We start from the raw sequence: 20439 nt of genomic DNA, 5'->3' as shown, positions 1-20439 counted from the left end.
TATGCAAATTATGCACTAAAATGTAAACATTCAAATGAGGCAGGGAAAAAAGAAAATAAAACTTGACTTTTACTTTGTTCAGGGGTAGGTCTTTTTTAATGGAACATGTGTGTCATCGTGGCAGAGAGGGTGAGTACCTTTATCAGCCAACAGTAAATTACATTCTCTCAATCTGCATAACACATGCTGTGGTCTGACCTGCTCCCTAGCACTGCTGTGCACAGATGTAAATACAAACTCTTTTACCATAAATCCCAAAGAACCTGCATTAAAAGCTAGTATTGGAGAGAGAATGAGAGTTGTTAGAGCAGTAAGTTAATCAAGCAGAACCATCAGTTTCAAAATCAAGGCATCTGAGGCTTGTAATCAAGGACCGAATTCTAAAGTTAGCTTTATTTGCATGAATTTAGCAGTTTACTTGAGGGGAAAATGAGTCAGAAGTGTTCTGGAGTTCTGCATACAAGCAAGTCCTCCAGGCAGTCCAGCAGTCTGTTAAGCTATTACATCTCTGATTGGGAGGGGGAAAAACTTAAAAAAAATAAACAAAGCCATCCCTAGATCTCAGGTCAATGCATCTGAACTCCTCAAGCATTCTACCAAATTCTTTTTTGATTAAGCATTAGCCTAGTTTACTTTCTTTCTAAGCAATCCTTGCTTCCATCAACTAATAGAATAGATCAAAAAGAAGGGTAAAATACTAGAGAACACGCTGTTTTCTTTCATGCAGGAGAAGCAGGCAAGACAACATGCTCAGCAATAGAGGTTTACTTTCCAATTTTAAAATCACTGGCATTCATACTACAAAAGTAAACACTATATTAATAGAAAAATATATCCATCTACTCTGGTACATCAGAATTTTTCACCTGGTAACCAGCAGGCCACAGTAGGACTGTAAAGGATTACTGATGGTCAGCAAAAATTAGAGAAACATTCCCAGTCAGACATGCTCATGGAGATCATATTGTTCAGCTGCCACTGGCACAGCATCATTCTGCCTGCTGAGCAGTTGGCATGGCTGTATGTTGCAAACCACAGTTGGGATTGTGGCCAAAACTGGCACTGCTGTGGGCTTGCACCTCTCCTTCCTCTCCTCGAGCAGCAAACCAACAACCTCAACTCTTTTCTACAGCAGGTTGGAGGATGTAGCGAGGAGATGCCAGGAAGCCTGGCAACACAGGATACCACAGCAGGACTGCCCTGATCATACATACTTTTGTTGGACAAAGCCCAGGTGTTCACTGGCTATGCTCACCCTCCAACACTCCCCAGTTAACTGTTCCAGCAGGTTTCAAGGCTCACTCTTGACTGGATCAGTGCACTTTATCCCACCTTTCTCCTGAATCCTTTTACTGGCTGATATTCAGGGCTAATACAAAGTATTACGTGTGAATCATGTCATGTTCCCTCTGCTCCAGTTGCATCCTTCCAATTAAAACTGTTTTGCTGCCATCTCCTGCCAGAAAGATGGGGTGTCATGGAAAAGTCAATCAAACTTAGGTTTTGGTTTTTAATTATTTTAAAATTCTTTTTCCTTAGAAAAAGATAGGCAACCTAAATCCAGTTCAGCTTAGATCCAGCCAGAGTACTTGTCCCAACACCTGTACTGTTGGTGCACAGCCAGGCAGGGAGAAAGACTGCAAAGTAAAAGGGCAGGAACAAACATAACTGCTAAGGGCTGCAAAGGTACTAAAATCAAGCAGAAACAGAACGATAGTTTATATTAACTACTTCTGCTGCAAGTGGAGCTGAGGTGTCTGAAAGGGAAAAACAGCAGTCTTGCTCATTCCAAGATGCTGGTTAAAGGCTTACAGCTAAATCAAGGTATCAATACTATCAACAGTGTATATCACTGAAAAAATGGAAAAATGCAGATATATTCAGAATATCTCTACATTACTTTGCTTTTTCATTTAAGAAGAAATTTGATCAAAATACCGAACAGCTTTTTAACTTTCTATAGGTTTGAAATGGATAGTATTTCACCTCCTGAAGGTACAAAACTGTAATGGGGGGTGGATGTGATGAGAGACACACACACATTAAGTCAGGAAATTACATTCAAAGGTTAAAAAAACTTCAGCACCACCATCTTGCAAAATGTGCTGTATTCAAAGGTTACCCTGATTCTGCAGTTCATCTAGATCCATGAACCTGCTGGGACGGGGATTAAAGCCCATTGCGGCCTCCATTTCCTTTTCTTTTTTTCTGCGTAGTTCTTGCTCATGTGCTCTCCTTGCCACCTCTTCCTGCAATTCATCCAGCTCACTCTTTAGAGGAACAAAGATGTCTCCACCTTCAAAACAAACAAACATCTTTGATATCTCTATCTCTTAAAGTATCCCTTAAAAGACAAGGAGAATAAAATTAACATTAGGTAATAACAGTCTAAGAGACCACAGAACTGTAAAACATAAATTTTGTTTTGTTAAGTTTTACTTATAAAAATATACTAGTGTTTCAAGCTCCCCTGCGGCACAGCCCATGGATTCACTGACTCATGAAAACAGCATATACAACAGAAAGAATCATTGGAAGAAATAACCCTAAGCTGATGATGAAATCTTGAGGCTTCTTGCTGTGTTTATAACTTTTAAATAAAGCTATGTCAAATTAGCCAGATCACTAGCTCATAGAAGTTAAATGGATTCCATTGAGTTGTTTTTCACCTGACTGCATGAAGTGGATGAAAATCGGAGGAAAATAAAGCACCTCAATATTCTACACAACAGAAATTCATCAGTTCTCATTATCAGTACAACTATTACTGGTATTCAGAAAGTGTCTCCCCTGCTGCCTTTCCCTTCCCTCTCTGGAATAAAGTATTTGCTCAGAATGATATATAAGCAGAAAAGCTTAGCCTCAGCCCAAACAGCTTGTAACAGTACATTCGCAGTTCTAAGAGTTTTGAATTTCGTATAGAATTACAAGCTGGTTTTCAGGACTCTACTAAGTTATGAGCTATGCTTGAGAAGGTTTCTTTGACTGATGGCAGAATATTGAGTTATAAGAAAGAATAAGAAAAATAGCTTTATTTTATCATTTAAGTGAATACATGAAAGACATGCCAGAGCAACATGATCAAAGGAATATTTCAACAAAGGCTTTTGCAATCCCCTTTGGTAAATCTTATAATTATTTATTGTAAAACTGTCATGTTCTTAGATGTTGTTTTTCCCTTATATTTGCTCTGTGAACATAAACATCCAGAAAGTAAAGAACAACTTGATACATTTTACCGTACATAACCACCCCTACAAAGTGTATCTTACCATTTCCCATGGTGTGTGGACTGTTTGTCCAGCTCCCAATTGATGAAGCCGACTCCACTTCCAAGATGCTACTACTGTGAGACTTTGGAATGTTACGCCAAGCAGGAACAAATCCACCTGCTCTCTTCATATGAACATCCCTCCAAGAAGAGAGAAATTATAGTTTACCATTTGACTAATTTCTCCAGGAGAAATAGTATCTACCTTTTTTGTACCCACACAAACATGTACTTCCATTTTAATGTAATTTTAAAAGAAGTCTAAGAAGAAAATAATAAAATCTTGGGAGAAACACAGGAAGAGAAAGTTAAAAAGGAGGACAGTAATTCTATTCTCCTCCATAAGGTGATGCAATTAAAACTGTGGTCCAGGAGTTATTCAGAACAGATTGTTACACATTATATATTGGCCATAAACTGTGCCAGTTTGTGGTTACCTGAAGCTTTCTAAGTCAAGGAAAGAGACACATTGTGCTGTCTATTTATTTTTACATGCAAATATTTCAAGTATGTCTGAAAACAAAGATTTCTATACAAGGCTACTGATTTCTCATTTTCTACAAGGTGTCTATGAATCAATGGTTTAATAGAAACAAAAAGGACTATGCTACTTAAAGTACAAGCTTTTAAATCACAGACAAAGGGCACAATTATTTCATATGCATCACTTTAGACCATATTTCCCAAACATTCAAGCCTCTTTTTCTCTGCTCACCAGCAGTAAGTTATCAATATGCTGAGAAGAATAGGCTCCCATTTCCCTAGTATTTCTCCCCTGTCCCACCCAATAAAGATGTATTTAAAACTAGGACCACTGTTTTGCAAAATGTTCCACACCATTATTTCACTACAAAAAAGAAATCAAGACTTTAATCATTCCAAGCATGAATTTTGGTGAAATCTACCTGTGGGTGCTTGAGCTTTCAGACAAGGGCATGTCCAGACTAACTGGGCTGTTGCTGTTGCGCTCGCTGCTTTCGTAGCCAGACTCCATCCTCTGTATTAGATGAGGATGTTGATCCACCACATGGTGCTGGGTGCCCCGGCCCAGCACACCACGCTTGTATCTGACATTTGACTGGCTTGACCTTGTTGTGTGAACAGCGTGTTCCTTTTCCTCATTCTCAGCAAGTTCTTTACCTGTCAAGATAAATAATACAGCTTGGTAGAAAACCTAAGCTTCAATACCAGCAAAATATCCATATATGTTAGCTTCTCAACTATGTTTACACCAGAAGCACTATCCTTAGTTTTGTGCAAAACCTGCAATATAAATTAAGAAAAATGAAATACTTTTATAGCTTTCCTAGCAATTTTAATAACCTGTTTACAAATTTATCTTTGAATCTCTCCCCTTTAGTATAACTTACCATATCCCCCCTGAGATAACAATTAGGTCTGCAATGAAAATCCTTTTTTCCCCATAATAGTTTTTATTTGCACAAGATAATTTTACAGTATATCCAATTGCATTTCCAATACTCTGTCATATCTCTTTCAGATGCTCTCATTTTTCACACTCCTTATTTTGCTATTTATGATTTGTTGTGGTTTATACAGAGGACAGGAAAACTTATTTTTTTTTAAATACTCCCTTATACATTTCATGGTCTTTCCACTTAATTCTTGTTTGCGTCTCTTCCTTCTCTGGAGGTGTTTTCTCTTCCCCTTCACATACTCCTTTATGCTTCCCAATTATTTTCAATTGTCAAAACCAGCAAAGTCCCCATCTACAAGCTGCACAGATAAATCAACACTGGCTTCCAGGCTCTTATCTTCACAACAAGAACTCTGACTGATACACAAGGTACATTCTGCACCGTACTCTGAGCCATCAAGTAAAAATACCGTGATGAGCCAGAGGAAAAACCAGAGCAATACAGAAGCTCACTCCAAAAGACGAACTTCAGACACTTAGTACTATAGCTTGTGACCATTTAAGCAGGATAGATGGTATTGTTTCCCTTAATTTTTCCTTAGACAGGAAACATAGGACACAGAAACCAAACAGAATTACCACACACGCCATACAAATACCCACACAGAATATAGTCTCCACAGGCATGACTCACCACTGACCTCAATTCCATGTTCAAAATTTCACTTCCCACACATTCTGAAGTAAATCTTTTCAAACTCTTACCTGCTTCTTCAGAGAAAGGGCTAAGCTGAGTGTAGCCACAATGTTTCCTCTTGTCTTTATTGAAGATGCTGTCTATATTCAGAGACTCTCTTTTGGGTCTCCACGTTGGCCGGTACCTGCTAGATGAACTGGATTTAGACTCGCTACTGGTACTCTCCACTTCCCAGTCTCGGGCATGTGCAGACAGGCTTTTTGAGGGTCGTGTTTCTGCCTGATCCACACTATTCCCTCCACAAGGGGGATTCTGGATGGGCTGGGAAATCTGCTGTGGTCTGCTGTGGATCATATTGCTCACTGTCTCTTTAAATTCCCTCAGCCTGCTGGTGCTGCTGGATGGTTTGGGGGCAGTTCTGGGGGCTTGTTTCTCCTTCAAGGTTTCCCCTGCAGTTTGTAGAGACAGCAAAAGCCACAAAAATAACTTAAATTAAACTAGCAGCCCTACTTGCAGCATCTTCATGCAGACATTGAGAAGTGCAATCCAAAACAACAAAATTATAATATAAAATCCTACACTCCCTAAACAAACATCCAACCAAAACAGAACTAAACATCAAAAAGCAAAGAGAGGATTAAATAAAGACAAAAACAGAACAATGAGGGAAATGCACATACACACTGAGAACATTAAAACATTTAGGAAGATACCAATATTTAAAATAAAGTAACATCTCTTGCCTTCACTGTGGTATCCTGATGACTGAGCCTCATCTCCTTTCCGCCTAGACCGGCTAGAACTCCTCTTGCGGTCTGCCAGCGAGCCCTTCTTTGAAACATGCCTCTGATTGCACTCACTGTCAGTCAGGTGGCCTGGAAGGAGGAAGAACACAGCAGAGATGACAAGACCCTTCAGATCAAGTGTTCACTATGCTAAGAGCAGCAGGACTCTTGCTCCTTAGGAACTACAGACACTCCAACACTAACTGGCAAGTTTAGATAAGTTTTTGGTTTTGTCTTGGAGAAGATGTTCCATTCTTAAGGTCATAAGAGAATAATACAGCCCCTCCAACGACTCCAGTTAATGACAGCTTATCCAAGTGCCAAGGAGAAGGTTGACTCTCCTTTGTCTTTTAACAGTCTAAGGACACCACTTTCTTGCTGTCAGTTTTAATGATTATGAACACGAAACTCCTGAGGACAGCTTGCCAGACATTACTCTGCTGAATAAAGACTCAAACACATGAATGAGTTACCACTTAATAATAAAATACTGCACATCATCAGCTGCTCTGCACTAACTATTCATCTCTTTGCCTGTAGCAAACACTAAGTAACCTGAGTTAGCCTAGTCTACTGTGAAGTAGCCTCACTTGGCCCTCAATGGCCAAGCCAGCTAATTCACATCTGCCACAAGCTAAGAGCACACTCACAAACTGTGAACATGGATCAGCTGACACACAACATTCCCTTCTACAGCTTATGTGTCTGACTGCCAGTATTTTCTCTTCAACCAAATTTACTCCCCATTTCCTCACATGAAACGGGAATTAAGACTATTTGACATCTCAAATTTTCTGTATTGCCTTTGCTCAATTCTATGGTTCTCACACAGTCACAGTCCTAAACCTGCAAGCACAAACACACGTATGGCTTTACTCACGTGAGTAGTCCCAAGCAGAGATGCAGGATAAGAAGGGAATTTATGATAAGCTACAAAGACTTTTTTCTAGCCTTCATATCACAAACTTTTACCCCACATAGGATGATAGGAAATGAAAATTCCTAACAGCAAATAGTGGTCTAACAGCCCCCAAAACTGCATAGCCTTCTCCTTGCTCTAGAGATTAGTATCAAAATCAACAACATTAAAAGCAGATTCTACGTATAAAATTTTACCTGCAATAGTTAAAAAACCAATTCACTGCAACTACAATTGCTACAAAGATATTACAATAAATGAGTAGGAAGGAATCCAAACAATAAAAAGCAAGCTATATAAGGTTCACTTTTCATTTGCATAGGAAAGAGTGATTTTGTGGCCAAATTTTTTAGAAACAAGCAGACTACATAAAAGAAAAGAAATTAAGGAAGCAAAAGAGAAATGCTGGCAATGAAGATAAAAGATGTGTAGCATTTTGATAACTGAACATAAGTCTGTGCTTTGGTGGATTTTTTCCCCCTTCACAGCATCAACTGCCACATATCTTTCAGGAACTCCAAGAACAGTCTTATCCTTGCAGTGGTTCCCCTCAAGACAGAAAAGAGTGACATTTCACTTCAGCATACATAACTTCTCTAGTTAAACATTCCAACCTGATAAAGATTGTTTGGTTAGCATCCTTAACTACCATGAGAGAAACTATCTGACAGTATTTAGTGCTATCAGCACTAGCTGAGGGTTTGCATTGAATAATGCCCAGCTCAATCCTTTAGAAGGAGGGCTGCTAGCTTTGAATTAATATTTTCTTCTCCTTTCAAAGACTGCAAATATTGTCCCACTGTCATCAGTGGGACAATAGTCATGGAGGAGATGTAAAGAATCAGAAGTCCGTAGGACACAGGCTTTGTTGTCTTTATTTGGACACTCTGAAATAAAGACTAAATCCAACATAATGCATGAATATAGGAATTAAAATCCCAAGAATATTATCTGGCACTTAAGACTCACTTTTAAAAATTCACTAAAATAACAATCCAGGCCTTTTGAGTGCCTAACGATGCTTAAAAGTTGTCTCTTGATGTAGGTATCTCTTCAATACCTCATCTCCTAGACTTGGGATGGCAAACAAACAGCAATACTCAAAGGAAAAGTTTGGTTTTGTAGGAGTTGTGTGTGTCTAAGAGCATGTCAGAGAAGGAAATGAAATCAAATGGGTTAAGACAGAACAACCTCTACTCCCTCCCCCTGAAATCTCAGTTGCACAAATAGGGCAGCCAGAATACGCACATTTTTCTCAGCAGCACTGGTGGGTAGGAGCAAGAGAGGGCTTATGCAGCCACTCTTCTGCCCCAAGAGCCTGAGGTCATACAACCCAATGGTGGAGCTTCCCTGGAGGATGACGTGGGATAGGGTCCATAACTTTCTGGGCTGGAGTACTGGGTAAATGGCCATTAAATGAAGAATCCTGCTCTTGCCCAGAATGATTCAGTTGACAGCTCAGTGTGGATGGCTTCTTTATAGCCCCACGGATCGCCATTTGATGACAGAGCAGTTGTATTAGTTGGCAGACTGACTTTTTTTGGAAAGGTAGCGGGTAGGTAAAAAAAGAGGGGAAATGCCCAGACAAGTGGTTAGCTAAGGAGACAGACTGAGTATCACTAAGGCTGAATTGGGGAAGATAAGGACAACTGAATTTAGGTGGAGAAATGGGCTAAGCTGAAGGGGAATAACACAGGATAGAATCAATAGGAGAAGAAAGAAAAAGAAGAGGACAAAGTCACTAAAAATGACAGAACAAAAGGTTACATGCTGAAGTTCATGCTCACATGTTTGTGACCATCCCCCTTACTCTCCTTTTCTGCCAACTTCTGCATGGCAAGTTTTGTAGGCAGGAACCTAGTCCAATAAACTCTGTGACACTTTTGCAAACTATTTAAAAAGTGTACCACCATCTTTTTCAATTTTGTCTTCTTTGTACTCCGAAGATAAATATACATTTAGTTTCCACATCACTTAATTTCTGCTCCAACTTTCTTTTCTTTCTCACACCCTAAGACTATAACTGGTCCCTACAGCATTAAGTATTTGCTAAAACACTGGGAAGATTGTTAAGCTATCTTAGCCTGTGTATTAGTTACTCAGACCTCTGATGAAGAATGAAAGAATATTAAATAAAATTAACTTGAAACGGTTTTTTCAGATTTTGATGTACCACAGATTGCTACAAAGGAACCCACTATGATACAAAAGAGGAAGAATTTAAAAAAAAAAAAAGGACAAAGTAGTCTGACAGCTTTGTCCTGGTGGAACCTAACAACTGCTGCTTCTACTCTTAGATCTTCTTAGAAAATCCATTTACAGCACAATAAAGAAACTTTTCAAACAGAAATAGCAGATCCTATTTCTGATGCTACAGAAGTCTGACCTTAACTTATGCACTACTTTTTTAGAAGTGATGTTAGAAGTTACTGCATGCAGAAACAATCTGACTGTGGACACTAGCCATGAATAATTGAGGAGATCAAGTCTTTAGACTTCCAGTTAACCTCTTTTCAACTAAGGAGTGTTAAGGCAGACTGTTCAGCTGCCCAAAGGAACAAATAAATAAATAAATAAATACAGACTATCTTCGCACTGGATATTACAGCTTAACTTGCTTCCATGGCACAGGCAGAAAATTATCTTATGTTCCTTACTGGTGCAGTAAATACTACCAGCACTCACTCACACAAAATCCTTAGTTCCCAAGTATGAAGGACTCTGGTGATGAAAGCACCTTTTTTAGACAGCTGCAACTCCTGAAATGAAGTAACTTACCAAACCCTACAACAGGGCCATGCAGACTCCAACTCACAGACTTATATAACAGAGAAGGCAGTATTGTGGATAACAGAAAAACAAATCTATAAATGCTTGTCTGGCTAGACACAGGTCTACAGAAGCCAACAAGACTTTTAAATCATGGGGGTTTTTTCTGTGAATGCCAACTGTTGTTTACAAATCAAAAACTCTGGATGTTAAACACTGTCTGCTCTTCTATTAAAGGTTGTGTGTATATATAGAGATATTTTCAAGTGGAATCCACTGCAGTCATCTTATCTAGTGACAATGATCACACATAGATGCAATGGTGTCTGCTACCTGTGTCCCTGCTGCTTTGTGAAGTGGCATCATTCTCCACATTGTAGATGACTGTCCCCTGGGAGTCAGAGGAGAAGTGACTGACCACAGACTCATGGTGTGCCTGTTTATAAGCATAGCTGTCTGTTGAGGAGTCTGTCCGGGTATCACTAGAAATGGAAGGTTCTCTCCCTGGAGAAGAAAGAAATGTCAAGGAAGCAATGTCAAGTTTCAATCTTTTTCAGCTATTATAAAAGTCAAGAAAGACTCTAAGAAAAGAGAGCAAGGCAACTGTATAGAAATTATCAGAAAAATAGAATATCAAAGATACCAACTCGGATTCAAGAACACCAGAGATTACGGGAAAAGTCTGCTCCTTTGGGGGCATGGAGACAGTGTTATTCCTTCTAAAAACCTGTTTCTTTCTTCCTCTTTTGTAAATCCAAGCTTATCAAATCTTTTTAATATGCAAAATTAAACTACATCCATTGGACTGAAAAGTACACATTGGTACCATACTGAAATTATTGTTCATTTTCAACACTGAGTGCAACTACAATATGGAACACTGCTTTGGGGAAAGTAAAAAAGTACTGAAGTACAAAATATTAATAAGGGTAACAAGAACATCATGTTATAATAATTAACAGATTTCATCTATTATAAATCAAAAGCTATCTGGTATAAAGTCTGTACTGAAAATACTTTTACCTAAAGCAAAGTACCCTGCTCCTTCTCACGAAGCCAGCATTGATCCCCTACTGAAAAGTATGAAGCATCACGATTCAGTTTCAGTAAAGTAATACTTGAACTGTTTAGAAGAGGTAGAAAGGGCAATCTCCTACCTCCACTTTCAGAAAATAAAAGTAAAAAATCTGAACAATTTGAAGACTCCTGGTAATTTTACACATGTAATGTATACGTTACTTAATACACAGGATATTAGTTTCATACTCATTTCTCAGTAGAGAAATTAAAGAAAAAATATAATAATGAAGGAAGTAGTTCTTATGTTTATCTGCAAACACTGACCTTGAGGGCTCTTTGCATTTCTTGTGAGAATGAGTCCTGCAGTAAATGTCCTATTTAAGGACATTTTAGATCTTTTGAAGTCAAAAATTGCAGTTATTGAAGTCATAAGTTAGTGTTCGTCTATACATACACATTACATCAGGTCTGTCACTTCCCCCATCCTGCAATTTCTTTCTCTAAACTTTTTGGAAAAGACTGCTATCCAAACAATCAACAGTCTTAGACCAAGAGAAGTTCACAAATAAAACATTGGAAATCTTCAAAATTTTTGATCAGCTTTAACAAGCACCAAGGACCCCTGCTGACAATAATACACTCCAAAGAAGGAAAACATTTCACATGCTGTGTTTCAGCATGAAGGTACACGGCACAGAGCCCACATTGCTTACCCGAGTCCTCACTGTCATAGCAAGTCCTGCTATATTGCTGTAAATCCACCTGAGGGGGCAAGTCTTGAGTTGACACTGGAGTTCCCCTTGGATCTGCATAGAGCAGCAGCAAAGGTTGATAGTGACCCTTAATGCACTTTGTCACAACATCTTTCCATTTTGGACCAATCTGAATTGACAACCAGAAAAAAAAAAAAAGAAAAGGAAAAAAAAAAGGTAAGGTTTTCTGTCATAATTTTCTATAATAAGTTCTCTTTTCCCCCCATCACAATTCTTTCAGAGTTTGATTTTCCACTGACATACTTTAACTCTTTCTATAGCCAGAATTGACCTGGACCCAGCAAGAAAGCCCCTGAGTAAACCAAATTAAAAACCAGATATTCATCATCCTATGGCTAAATTGATTACAATTCCTGCTAAAAATACAACTACAGAAATAATCATTCCCTTTCATATGTTTTTTCCATAAAAAACATTTCATCCTCTGGAATGTTCTAACACTGCATCAACCAAAAAGCAGAAGAATTTTTAACAAACAAAATGAACAATAAAAGATACCGGGACAGTAAATTCAAGTCAAAGCAAAATACTTCAAGTGTGTGAACCTTTCTGCTGTGACAGAACCTCTGCAAGCACTGATAGGCAAGGCAATTAATTCACACAGTAATACAATCCCATAAATCTTCCCCATGAACTAATACATGTCTCACCTGACAGACTGAACATTTACTCCAATAAATTTGCTCCATACATGATTATTTTACTAAAGCCCTGCAGTACCTAACCGTGCCAATTTTTCTGCTATGAAGTATGACTGCATGTATGCATTCAGAGTTTTTTACCCATTGAGACTGTGTTTGGCATGACTACAGGAGAAAATTTCCTCTCTCACCTTTGTGATTCCATGAATAGAAGGAAAAAAGGAGAGTGGTATGAAATAATGCCAAACAATCTAATGGGTTATAATGTCCTGCCAAGATCTCAGCACTGGAGTCTTTAATGTCAAGGACCTCATGCTTGGTGAAAAGGCTAAAAAAAAAGCACTAACAGAAGAGCAGAAACTTTGTTGCTGCCAGCAAGCACTAGGGAAGATTGGCAGGTAGACACTCAAGCAGAGATCAACAACAGGCACTAAATAGCCATACTGCTTGTCAGCAAGGGAAAGAGATGGGTGTTACCTGTATGCACAAGCAACTGTACCTTTTCAAACAACAGCATAAAAACAAGACTGGGAGCCAACAGAACTAAGAATAGAGCTTCTGAGACTCCTGGTATGCTTTTTTAAAAAACATTTCACTTTGTTGAGAAAAAAGGAGTAGCAAATTTGTGGATCCTGAGTGGAAAACTATCAAAAAACCCTCTCAAAATCTGAAGGAAACAGAATGGATTTATACATAAGCAGCTAACAAATTTCCAAAAGAGTGTTTTCCTAAACATTTTTTTCTCACCTCTTTGACATGAGCATCATCAAAGTACATCCACTTGCGGATTTTAGTTTGGAAGAAGAAGGTTGAATAGTGTTTTCCATAGTAACAGATCATTCCCACCAAATACAGCTCTGAGTGTTTTGCTCTGTCATCAGTTACTCTGAAGAAGAGCTTCAAGAAGGGAGGTAAGAAAAACGGAAGGAGAAATTAATAAAGTGCTCAGAATTTTACATACTGCTTTATGTTCAAAGACCTTGAAGTATTATAGAGACGTGTCAGGTTTTTATTTCAAAAGGTAAGAGAAAATGAGGGAATAAGCAATCATGCAATGTTTAAGCAAACCCAGAGATACAGACTAAAAATGGATTCTGACCAACTCACCAGATACTCATAAACTGAGTAGGACTAGGACTATGTGTATACTTGAAAGAAGACATTTACAACAATGATAAAATATCTGTTACATAATTTGAATGTTTGAATGAAATTATTTTGGAAATTTGTATTGTGTCATGCTTGCTGATTATATCAAATACTGTTTAAAACATTCATTCCTTTTTGCAGAAACAAAGCGGTTTGGACAGTAAACAGATAGCATTTATTCTGACTTTAGCAAGGGCTATCAAGAATTTAGCATAGACCCGTTTATGATGCTAACACATAAAAGATCAACTGAAGACATCAGTAGATCAAAAGAATTCAGCACACAAAAAAATCTTTTCTATTTAATTGAATTTTGTTAATTTAAATCGCACAGGTCTCATGTTTTAGTGCATTACTGCTTTACTACACAAAGGTCACACTATTTCATAACCACGTTTCCATCAGCTCACACTCATTCTGGTACACTGTGCACTGGACAATGCTTTTTTTTTTTTTTAACTTGATGTGTGTACATACATATATATATAAAAACTATTTTATGTAGTATCTCAATGCTACAAGACACAGCTACAGTTTGGTATACTGATAATTCAGCTCTAAAGCATCAGTTAGTGCAGAATAAGTGAATCCCCCAGGGAATCCTATTTAATTCAGTCTGTCATTCAATCACACAGTGCCAGTCACCACCTCTTAAGAGACTGTTCAGTCACAAATAACTCTTCAGTGTTAAGACCACACATTTCACCAAAAAGAGAAGCTAAAGGTAAAAAAAACAAACCTACCCCAAAGACCACTGAACTACATTTCGTCTTCAAAAGAAATAGAAATAAACATCTGTTCTTTAAAATGAAAGAGGACATATGTATTTTCATAGAAATAGCACAACACTGATCCAGAATTTCCTTTCATTTGAAAGTATTTTTAGAGTTTCAGATATATCAGAAACCCAAGAATATACAGTTCAAAGGTTTTTCTAAGGCTTTCAGAGACAGGTCAGATCCTTGGCTCTGCTCTCTATTCCTCTTTTTATGTATACCAAAAAGGTGAAGGTGGAGACTTTATATTTTTCTCCATTTGCTACTGTAGATAGACTACCATGAAAAAGACAGTCTTTGTAAGTAGTGCCAAAAAAAAAACCAAAACTCACATCTCCCAGTTTAAGGCAAGTTCCCAGACTGTGAATCACATCCTCAGCCAGATCAGAGTGGTCAGAGTCCCAAACCAAGCCAATGGTGATGATCTGTGGTGAGTTCATCAGCACACGACGAATACGGATCTTTTCCCCACAGTTACTCTGAGCATATAAATAAAACAAGACACTGAAAATAATTCTTCTCTTATTATAATGTTAGGGCAAGGCACTAACAAGTATAAGTCTCAGAATTAGTTTCCAAAGAGGAGGTGGTGAGACACAGCAGATATGCTCAGTGCCAAGATAGGAGCTTCTCATGTTATAGATGAGAGGTGCTGGCAAGACTACCCTGCATTCTCAAGCTTTGAAGTGAACACTGCAAATTCTTCTTCCTGCTATTGACAATGTTTAAAACATAGAGCACAAAACCAAGCTTATTTAAAAAAAGATAAGCAAACATACATGAAAGATCCCAGTAACATTCTTAGAAATTGGACTGAAAGGTCACTTTTGATCAGAATCTCAGATTAAAAATTGAATATACAGAGACCAATGCCTTATATGACAGTGTCAGGAAAAATTTTCTGCTTTGCTGAAGAAGCAAAGGTAGTCCTGCTTTGCTGTTAGATTTGAGTGTTTCTACATGGTACCTCAAACATCTCATCTTAGACAGTACAGTTAGGTCAGTATTTGTATAAATGTGAGAACAGCAACTGAAAGATGAGGAGAGGAAGAGTTGTTTTAGTAACTCAAAGGAGTTCTACAATTCTTATTTCCTGATTCAATTTTTCTTCCCATTTTTTACTTTTTAAATAAGTACTAGTGCACTTTGCAGGGGAGGGTGCTGTTGATGCAATGGAGTGTGGGGAGATGGGGACAAACACGACAAAAATTATGACAAAGTCTGTTTGCAACATTCATCTTTCCCCTAAGGCACATCACAAAGGTACACCTACAAAATGGTAGGAGAAAAACATTTTCATACTGAGAATTGTTTCTCTTGTCTACAGAGTCCAGTTTCACAAGTGGATATAACAATTTCTGACACTAAAACCAGGGAAGAGATCACAAAGCACCTCTTACCCACAGCAATCTAGAAAATTTAATCAGAATTTCGGTCCCAAACATCATTGAGAGACAAAAATGAAAATTAAAAACAAAGAAAAACTGTAGAGGACTCTGATGTTTAAATGCAGATATGAGGTTTTAATATTAAGATGACTCTTTTCACATGTACATTGAAAGGGTCATTTAAAGTACAAGCAATTCTGTTTATTACCTCCCAACCCATCTTACTCTCAAATTGTCTTCTTTGTTTCAGCATGACAGCAGGAACATGCTGAATGTTCCTGATAAAAAGCTTCCTTAGCATAACTTTGAGGCCACACTTTGCTAAACCTCAATAGAAATTTTTTTTTTTTTGAGTATAAAAAGAAAGGGACAGCAAATGCTGGTATGCCATTTTATCCAACTGATTATTTCACAGTCAAATAGCAGTTTGCCCTGACCAAGAATGTGTTTCTATTAAATTTCACATTCTTTTGTTATTAAATAGCTGGACTCATATGCACTTTTTACACAACAATAAAATATCTTAATTTTTTTTACTTAAATAAGCAAGCCACTATTTGCCAATATTAAAAAGTAGGTATTTCAATGGAGACTTTTACTGAAGGTTTTAGAGTTATAAACTGGGAGGGGAGCCAGGTATAAAATGTAATATTTACACTGGCCCCAGGGACCAGGTACACAAGCCCTCCTGTTAAAGCTAATGCACCTAACAGTAGCATTACATGAAGCAGCAACTCTGCAGCTGTTTCCTGACCTAATAATCAATATGTAAAAAAAGATTGATAACTCTTTTTGCATATTTATTAAAAGGCAGAACAAGACACTGAACTTTTATTTTAGAAATCTATCACTTACAATACACATAAAAGGTAAGCATCTATTCCTGTTTTTAATACCTGTGGTTAGTCAAAGCAGCACCCATTACCACTAAGTCTTCCCTTCCTTGACTGAGTACCTGTGAGATACTGAATTCACACCCCGAGAGAACCAAGGCTACTCACTGGACAGTTCCGCAGGTCCCCCATGGTGCTGGCATTCTGCAGGAGCTCTCCAAACATATCTGGAGTTGGTTTCTCCCGCCGCTCCAGCATACAAATAGCTTGATTGCTTCAGTATAGACAAAATACGGAAAAGAGAATTTTAGTAATAAAATAAAACCACAAACCCATGCTCATCTAGTATATGTTTCACCTATTTTTTTTTAATAAGAAACAAAATGCAGAATAGTTTTTATATTTAATAATGTAGTACAGGAAAAAAATCACATAATTAATTGTGAATTACTACATCTTCCATAAAAATACTGCCTAAAGAAAACAAGTAGAACTGAAAATAGAAATAGATTGTTTACTCTAAATAATGTATCTTAAAAGAAAATTTAAACATTTTGATAAATACTTGGCTTCAAAATTAAATACTTGCACTAAAATGTGCCACTTTCAATATGCACAACTATAGTAAAGTAGCACAGGAAGACAAATTCTGAATAAAATTACATCCAAAAAATAGCACGGTACTCAATTTATTTCACTGTCCAAACTGAAAGATATGTACACAAGAGAACTAGTGCTCAAAGCATGTTCAAGCTTAAAATGGTTTCAGAGATTAATAAATATATTAGTATGTATTAGTATTTCTAAAATAATGCATGACTTAAGATCTATTGTGATCTTTCCTAAACAATACTGAATACCATTTATGTAACTATCTTGCCCTTTTTCTAATAAATTATAATCTTATACACAGTGTCTGCTGGAACCTAGTGAAAATCTGCAGCTTGATGGAACAGCAGGCAGGAGCCACGAGGTGGATGCTTTACAGTACTCTTGCTACAAAGGTAAAGTGGTACCTTTTAAAAGATCTGCATGTGAAGAGCAACTAGCAGTTTTTCTGTAACTACAGACATCACTGTAGCTAGATATTTCACATGACAGACATAAAACAAAGAAAAGTTCTAATTACAATAAAGATTTCAAGACAGAAACAAATAACAGATTCCTGCCTCAATCATACTTAAAAAGCTCTTAACTTTAAAGAAGACTTCTCCAGCACTAGTTTAAATAATCTGCTACAGACTTAGCGCTCATGCTCTGTGCACCACCTTTAATGAAAGGTCACAGTGACCAGGGAAGTTTCCCTGTAACCAGATTAGACAAGAGCTATATATTCGTCCAAGAAAAGAGGATTTGAGCAACTACAGGCTGGTCAGTCTCACTCTACCACCTGGGGCCATGACAGACTAAATCAATCCCCTTGGAAATCAACCCCACGCATGTGAAGGATAAGGTGAGTCAGAGCAGTCAGCACAGATTAACCAAGGGCAAACCATGTTTGACTTCTAGTGAGAACTTCCCTTTCTGCATCTTCCCCTAGTTACTGGAGAACTGTCCTGGTCACCATGAGGGAGGAAAAAACGTTCCAATTCAGAACTAGAACAGGCAGTCCAGAGAATTCATGGAATTTCTGTCCTTTAAGCACTTTCAAAACTCAGCTACACACAACCCCAAGCAGCCTGATTTAGCTTTGAATTTAGCCCTGCTTTAAACAGAAGGATGGAGTAGATGTCCAAAGATCTTTTTGAAAGTAATTGTTTTTTCTTATCTGTCTTCTTAAATCACCTGCTCACACATTAAAGTCTTTCAAAATGTACATAAGTCCTTGCTACTACAGTTGTCAAGATTCAGAATCATAAACAAGCAGACACACTGATCCATGCCTAAACTACTATCTTCTGCTTCACTAAATCCTCACGTTCTTTATCACAGTTATCAAAGCTCTGCCAACTTTGACAAATCATATTCTAGACATTTAATCAATAAAGATCATAAATATCCAACTGCAATACCAGTATGGGGGGAGAAAAAACAGGAAAAAATGGGGAGGTTACCTGTGGAAAAATTCAACTCACCAGAGTGAGGTTGTGGAAATATAATGTACCATCTGGATGAAAGGTAACGGGTCAGAGGTGGCACCACAACTGGTACAAACACACTGAAGAGAATGTAACACATTGATTAGATTAAACAGGTATTTCCACTGCAACACTTCTGCCTGCACATTTCTTTACTGTGACAATGCATATTTTAGGCATGAAAACATAAAACTTGAGAACTGGCCCTTGGCATTAAGCACATATTATTACCTCACCTGTTCAAATAAAGTCATTGCAAACTTCTGGTGGGAAACGCAATGTGGTGCAGTGCAAATATCTTCCTTTGTCTCATCTGCAATGTGGAAGTGAATTCGCATTAACAGGTTTTCCTAGCCAAAAGAAAAAAAGGGAAAAAATGCATTAGATAATTTCAACTGCAAACCAGAGTTATATAAATCACAAAAGCATCTCAGATGCAATAATGTCACAGACAGAAGGCTCCTGCAAATTTGTGAAAGCTGCTTCAAAAACAAAGAAGTTGGTATTTCTCGGAAAAAGGAAACACCCTCCACTTCTAATTTGAAATGTTGGATCAGGTAACCATTTATTTTATTTACTAGCACTGCTGAAGAATATGCTGTTGATTTTTCTGTCTAGTTCTCAAGCATCCATGGATATAAACAAATGTAACCGAGTACCTATGCAGTTTTTAAAATCACTGGATTGACACTAACTTCTCATCAACACAAAATAAATCAACTTTTACATTCCATGAGAGCTTCGAAATATGCCACATCATCTACATTCTATCAAAATGGGGAGAACTAATAAATGAAGAGGCAGACTAAATTCTGTATGAAACAAAAGGACTGAACATTTCTTAGATACTAATTCATACAACTACATCTGTTTTAAAGTTCCCGGAAATCTTTGTCCCACAACTTTCTCTCCTCTCACTGTTGCCAACATTAATCTGCGGGTGCTAGAAATCTTTTGACAACTCTTCCAGCAGAACACTTCTCATTAACACTACCAGCTGCCTGGTAGTTTATAGGCCTGCAATATACAGGTCAAGATTAATTATTTAGCAAAACAGCTCTAACAAGTTCCCTTGAAAATTTTTCCTGTGGAAATGCAATTTCATAAAAATTGGCAAACAAAATGTCCTTCACTCTTTTGAGGAGAGTCTTAAAACTAGAATCCTAGATCATTCTTTTAGTGCAATTTTTTTTCATAGTTCACATCTAAAGCACACTGTAGCAGGCAAGCAGGACACATGCGAAAGAAACTGTAAGAACGGTTACCAATGCTATTACCATTTCCAAATCATTCGTCTAGGGAACTCTCAGTGCACTCTTCCAGACCAGACATGCAAAGTATGTTGCAATTTAGGGAAAAGAGAAATGAAGGGGGAAAAAATTAAGGGCAAAAAAAAATCAGGGAAGTTTGGTAGTGGTGAGCCACATCTCTGCCTATCAAACATCTTTCAGTTATACTCACAAAACATTCAGCAGCATCATCCATAATGCCCAGCTGGAAGCGTTGCTCATCTTGAAATGTCTTTGCAAGAGCAGTGCGCAGGGCATCAGAAGGCAGTACCTTCTCACTGCTACATTGAAACTGATTGAATATACTCTAGTAAAAAAACAAGATAGTTAAGTTACTGTTATTTCAAAACATGAATCAATTTATCTGAAAACAAACAGCAAACATTTAACTTGTTTGGATCCTGCAACACACAGATATTTGTACAGTATACAGACTACAAGAAGAAATCCTAAAAGTTCCTCCTTTGAAATCATACGCACCTTTGTGTATTTCTTCCTTTCACATATACAAGGGAGGGTTAGGAATTTAGGATGAAATTTTCCTCAGTGTCAATCCCCCCCTGGATCTATTTGTCTTTCTCCAAATCTGATTCCTGAAGCAATGAACTCGAAAACATTGTGCTTTTTATTTCCATCTCTCCCGCTCTGTTTAACTTTCTTGCTTCCAGCTTAC

The 20439-nt window shown here is 37.7% G+C and overlaps 1 protein-coding gene across 11 annotated transcripts in view; it reads right to left on the bottom strand.

The window, feature by feature from the left end:
- The window catches only part of USP54 (ubiquitin specific peptidase 54), a 93711-nt gene that overhangs the window by 13390 nt on the left and 59882 nt on the right, over positions 1–20439 (bottom strand). For all 11 annotated transcript variants that reach the window (XM_021548725.4, XM_085583576.1, XM_077784587.2 and 8 more), the window contains 13 exons: positions 19939–20073; positions 18714–18827; positions 18475–18557; positions 16568–16673; positions 14511–14657; positions 13001–13150; positions 11553–11721; positions 10153–10323; positions 6090–6221; positions 5415–5795; positions 4177–4411; positions 3273–3412; positions 2123–2296 (listed from right to left, as the gene is read on the bottom strand). In XM_021548725.4, the coding sequence (XP_021404400.3) occupies positions 2123–2296; positions 3273–3412; positions 4177–4411; positions 5415–5795; positions 6090–6221; positions 10153–10323; positions 11553–11721; positions 13001–13150; positions 14511–14657; positions 16568–16673; positions 18475–18557; positions 18714–18827; positions 19939–20073 (2137 nt within the window). The remainder of the gene's footprint in view (positions 1–2122; positions 2297–3272; positions 3413–4176; positions 4412–5414; positions 5796–6089; positions 6222–10152; positions 10324–11552; positions 11722–13000; positions 13151–14510; positions 14658–16567; positions 16674–18474; positions 18558–18713; positions 18828–19938; positions 20074–20439) is intronic.

The sequence above is a fragment of the Lonchura striata genome, chromosome 6 (assembly GCF_050655825.1).
Source record: "Lonchura striata isolate lonStrDom1 chromosome 6, ASM5065582v1, whole genome shotgun sequence".
In the NCBI taxonomy this organism is placed as follows: domain Eukaryota; kingdom Metazoa; phylum Chordata; class Aves; order Passeriformes; family Estrildidae; genus Lonchura; species Lonchura striata.
Note: the sequence above shows the minus strand (reverse complement) of the source record. Positions and strands in the feature narration are given on the sequence as shown.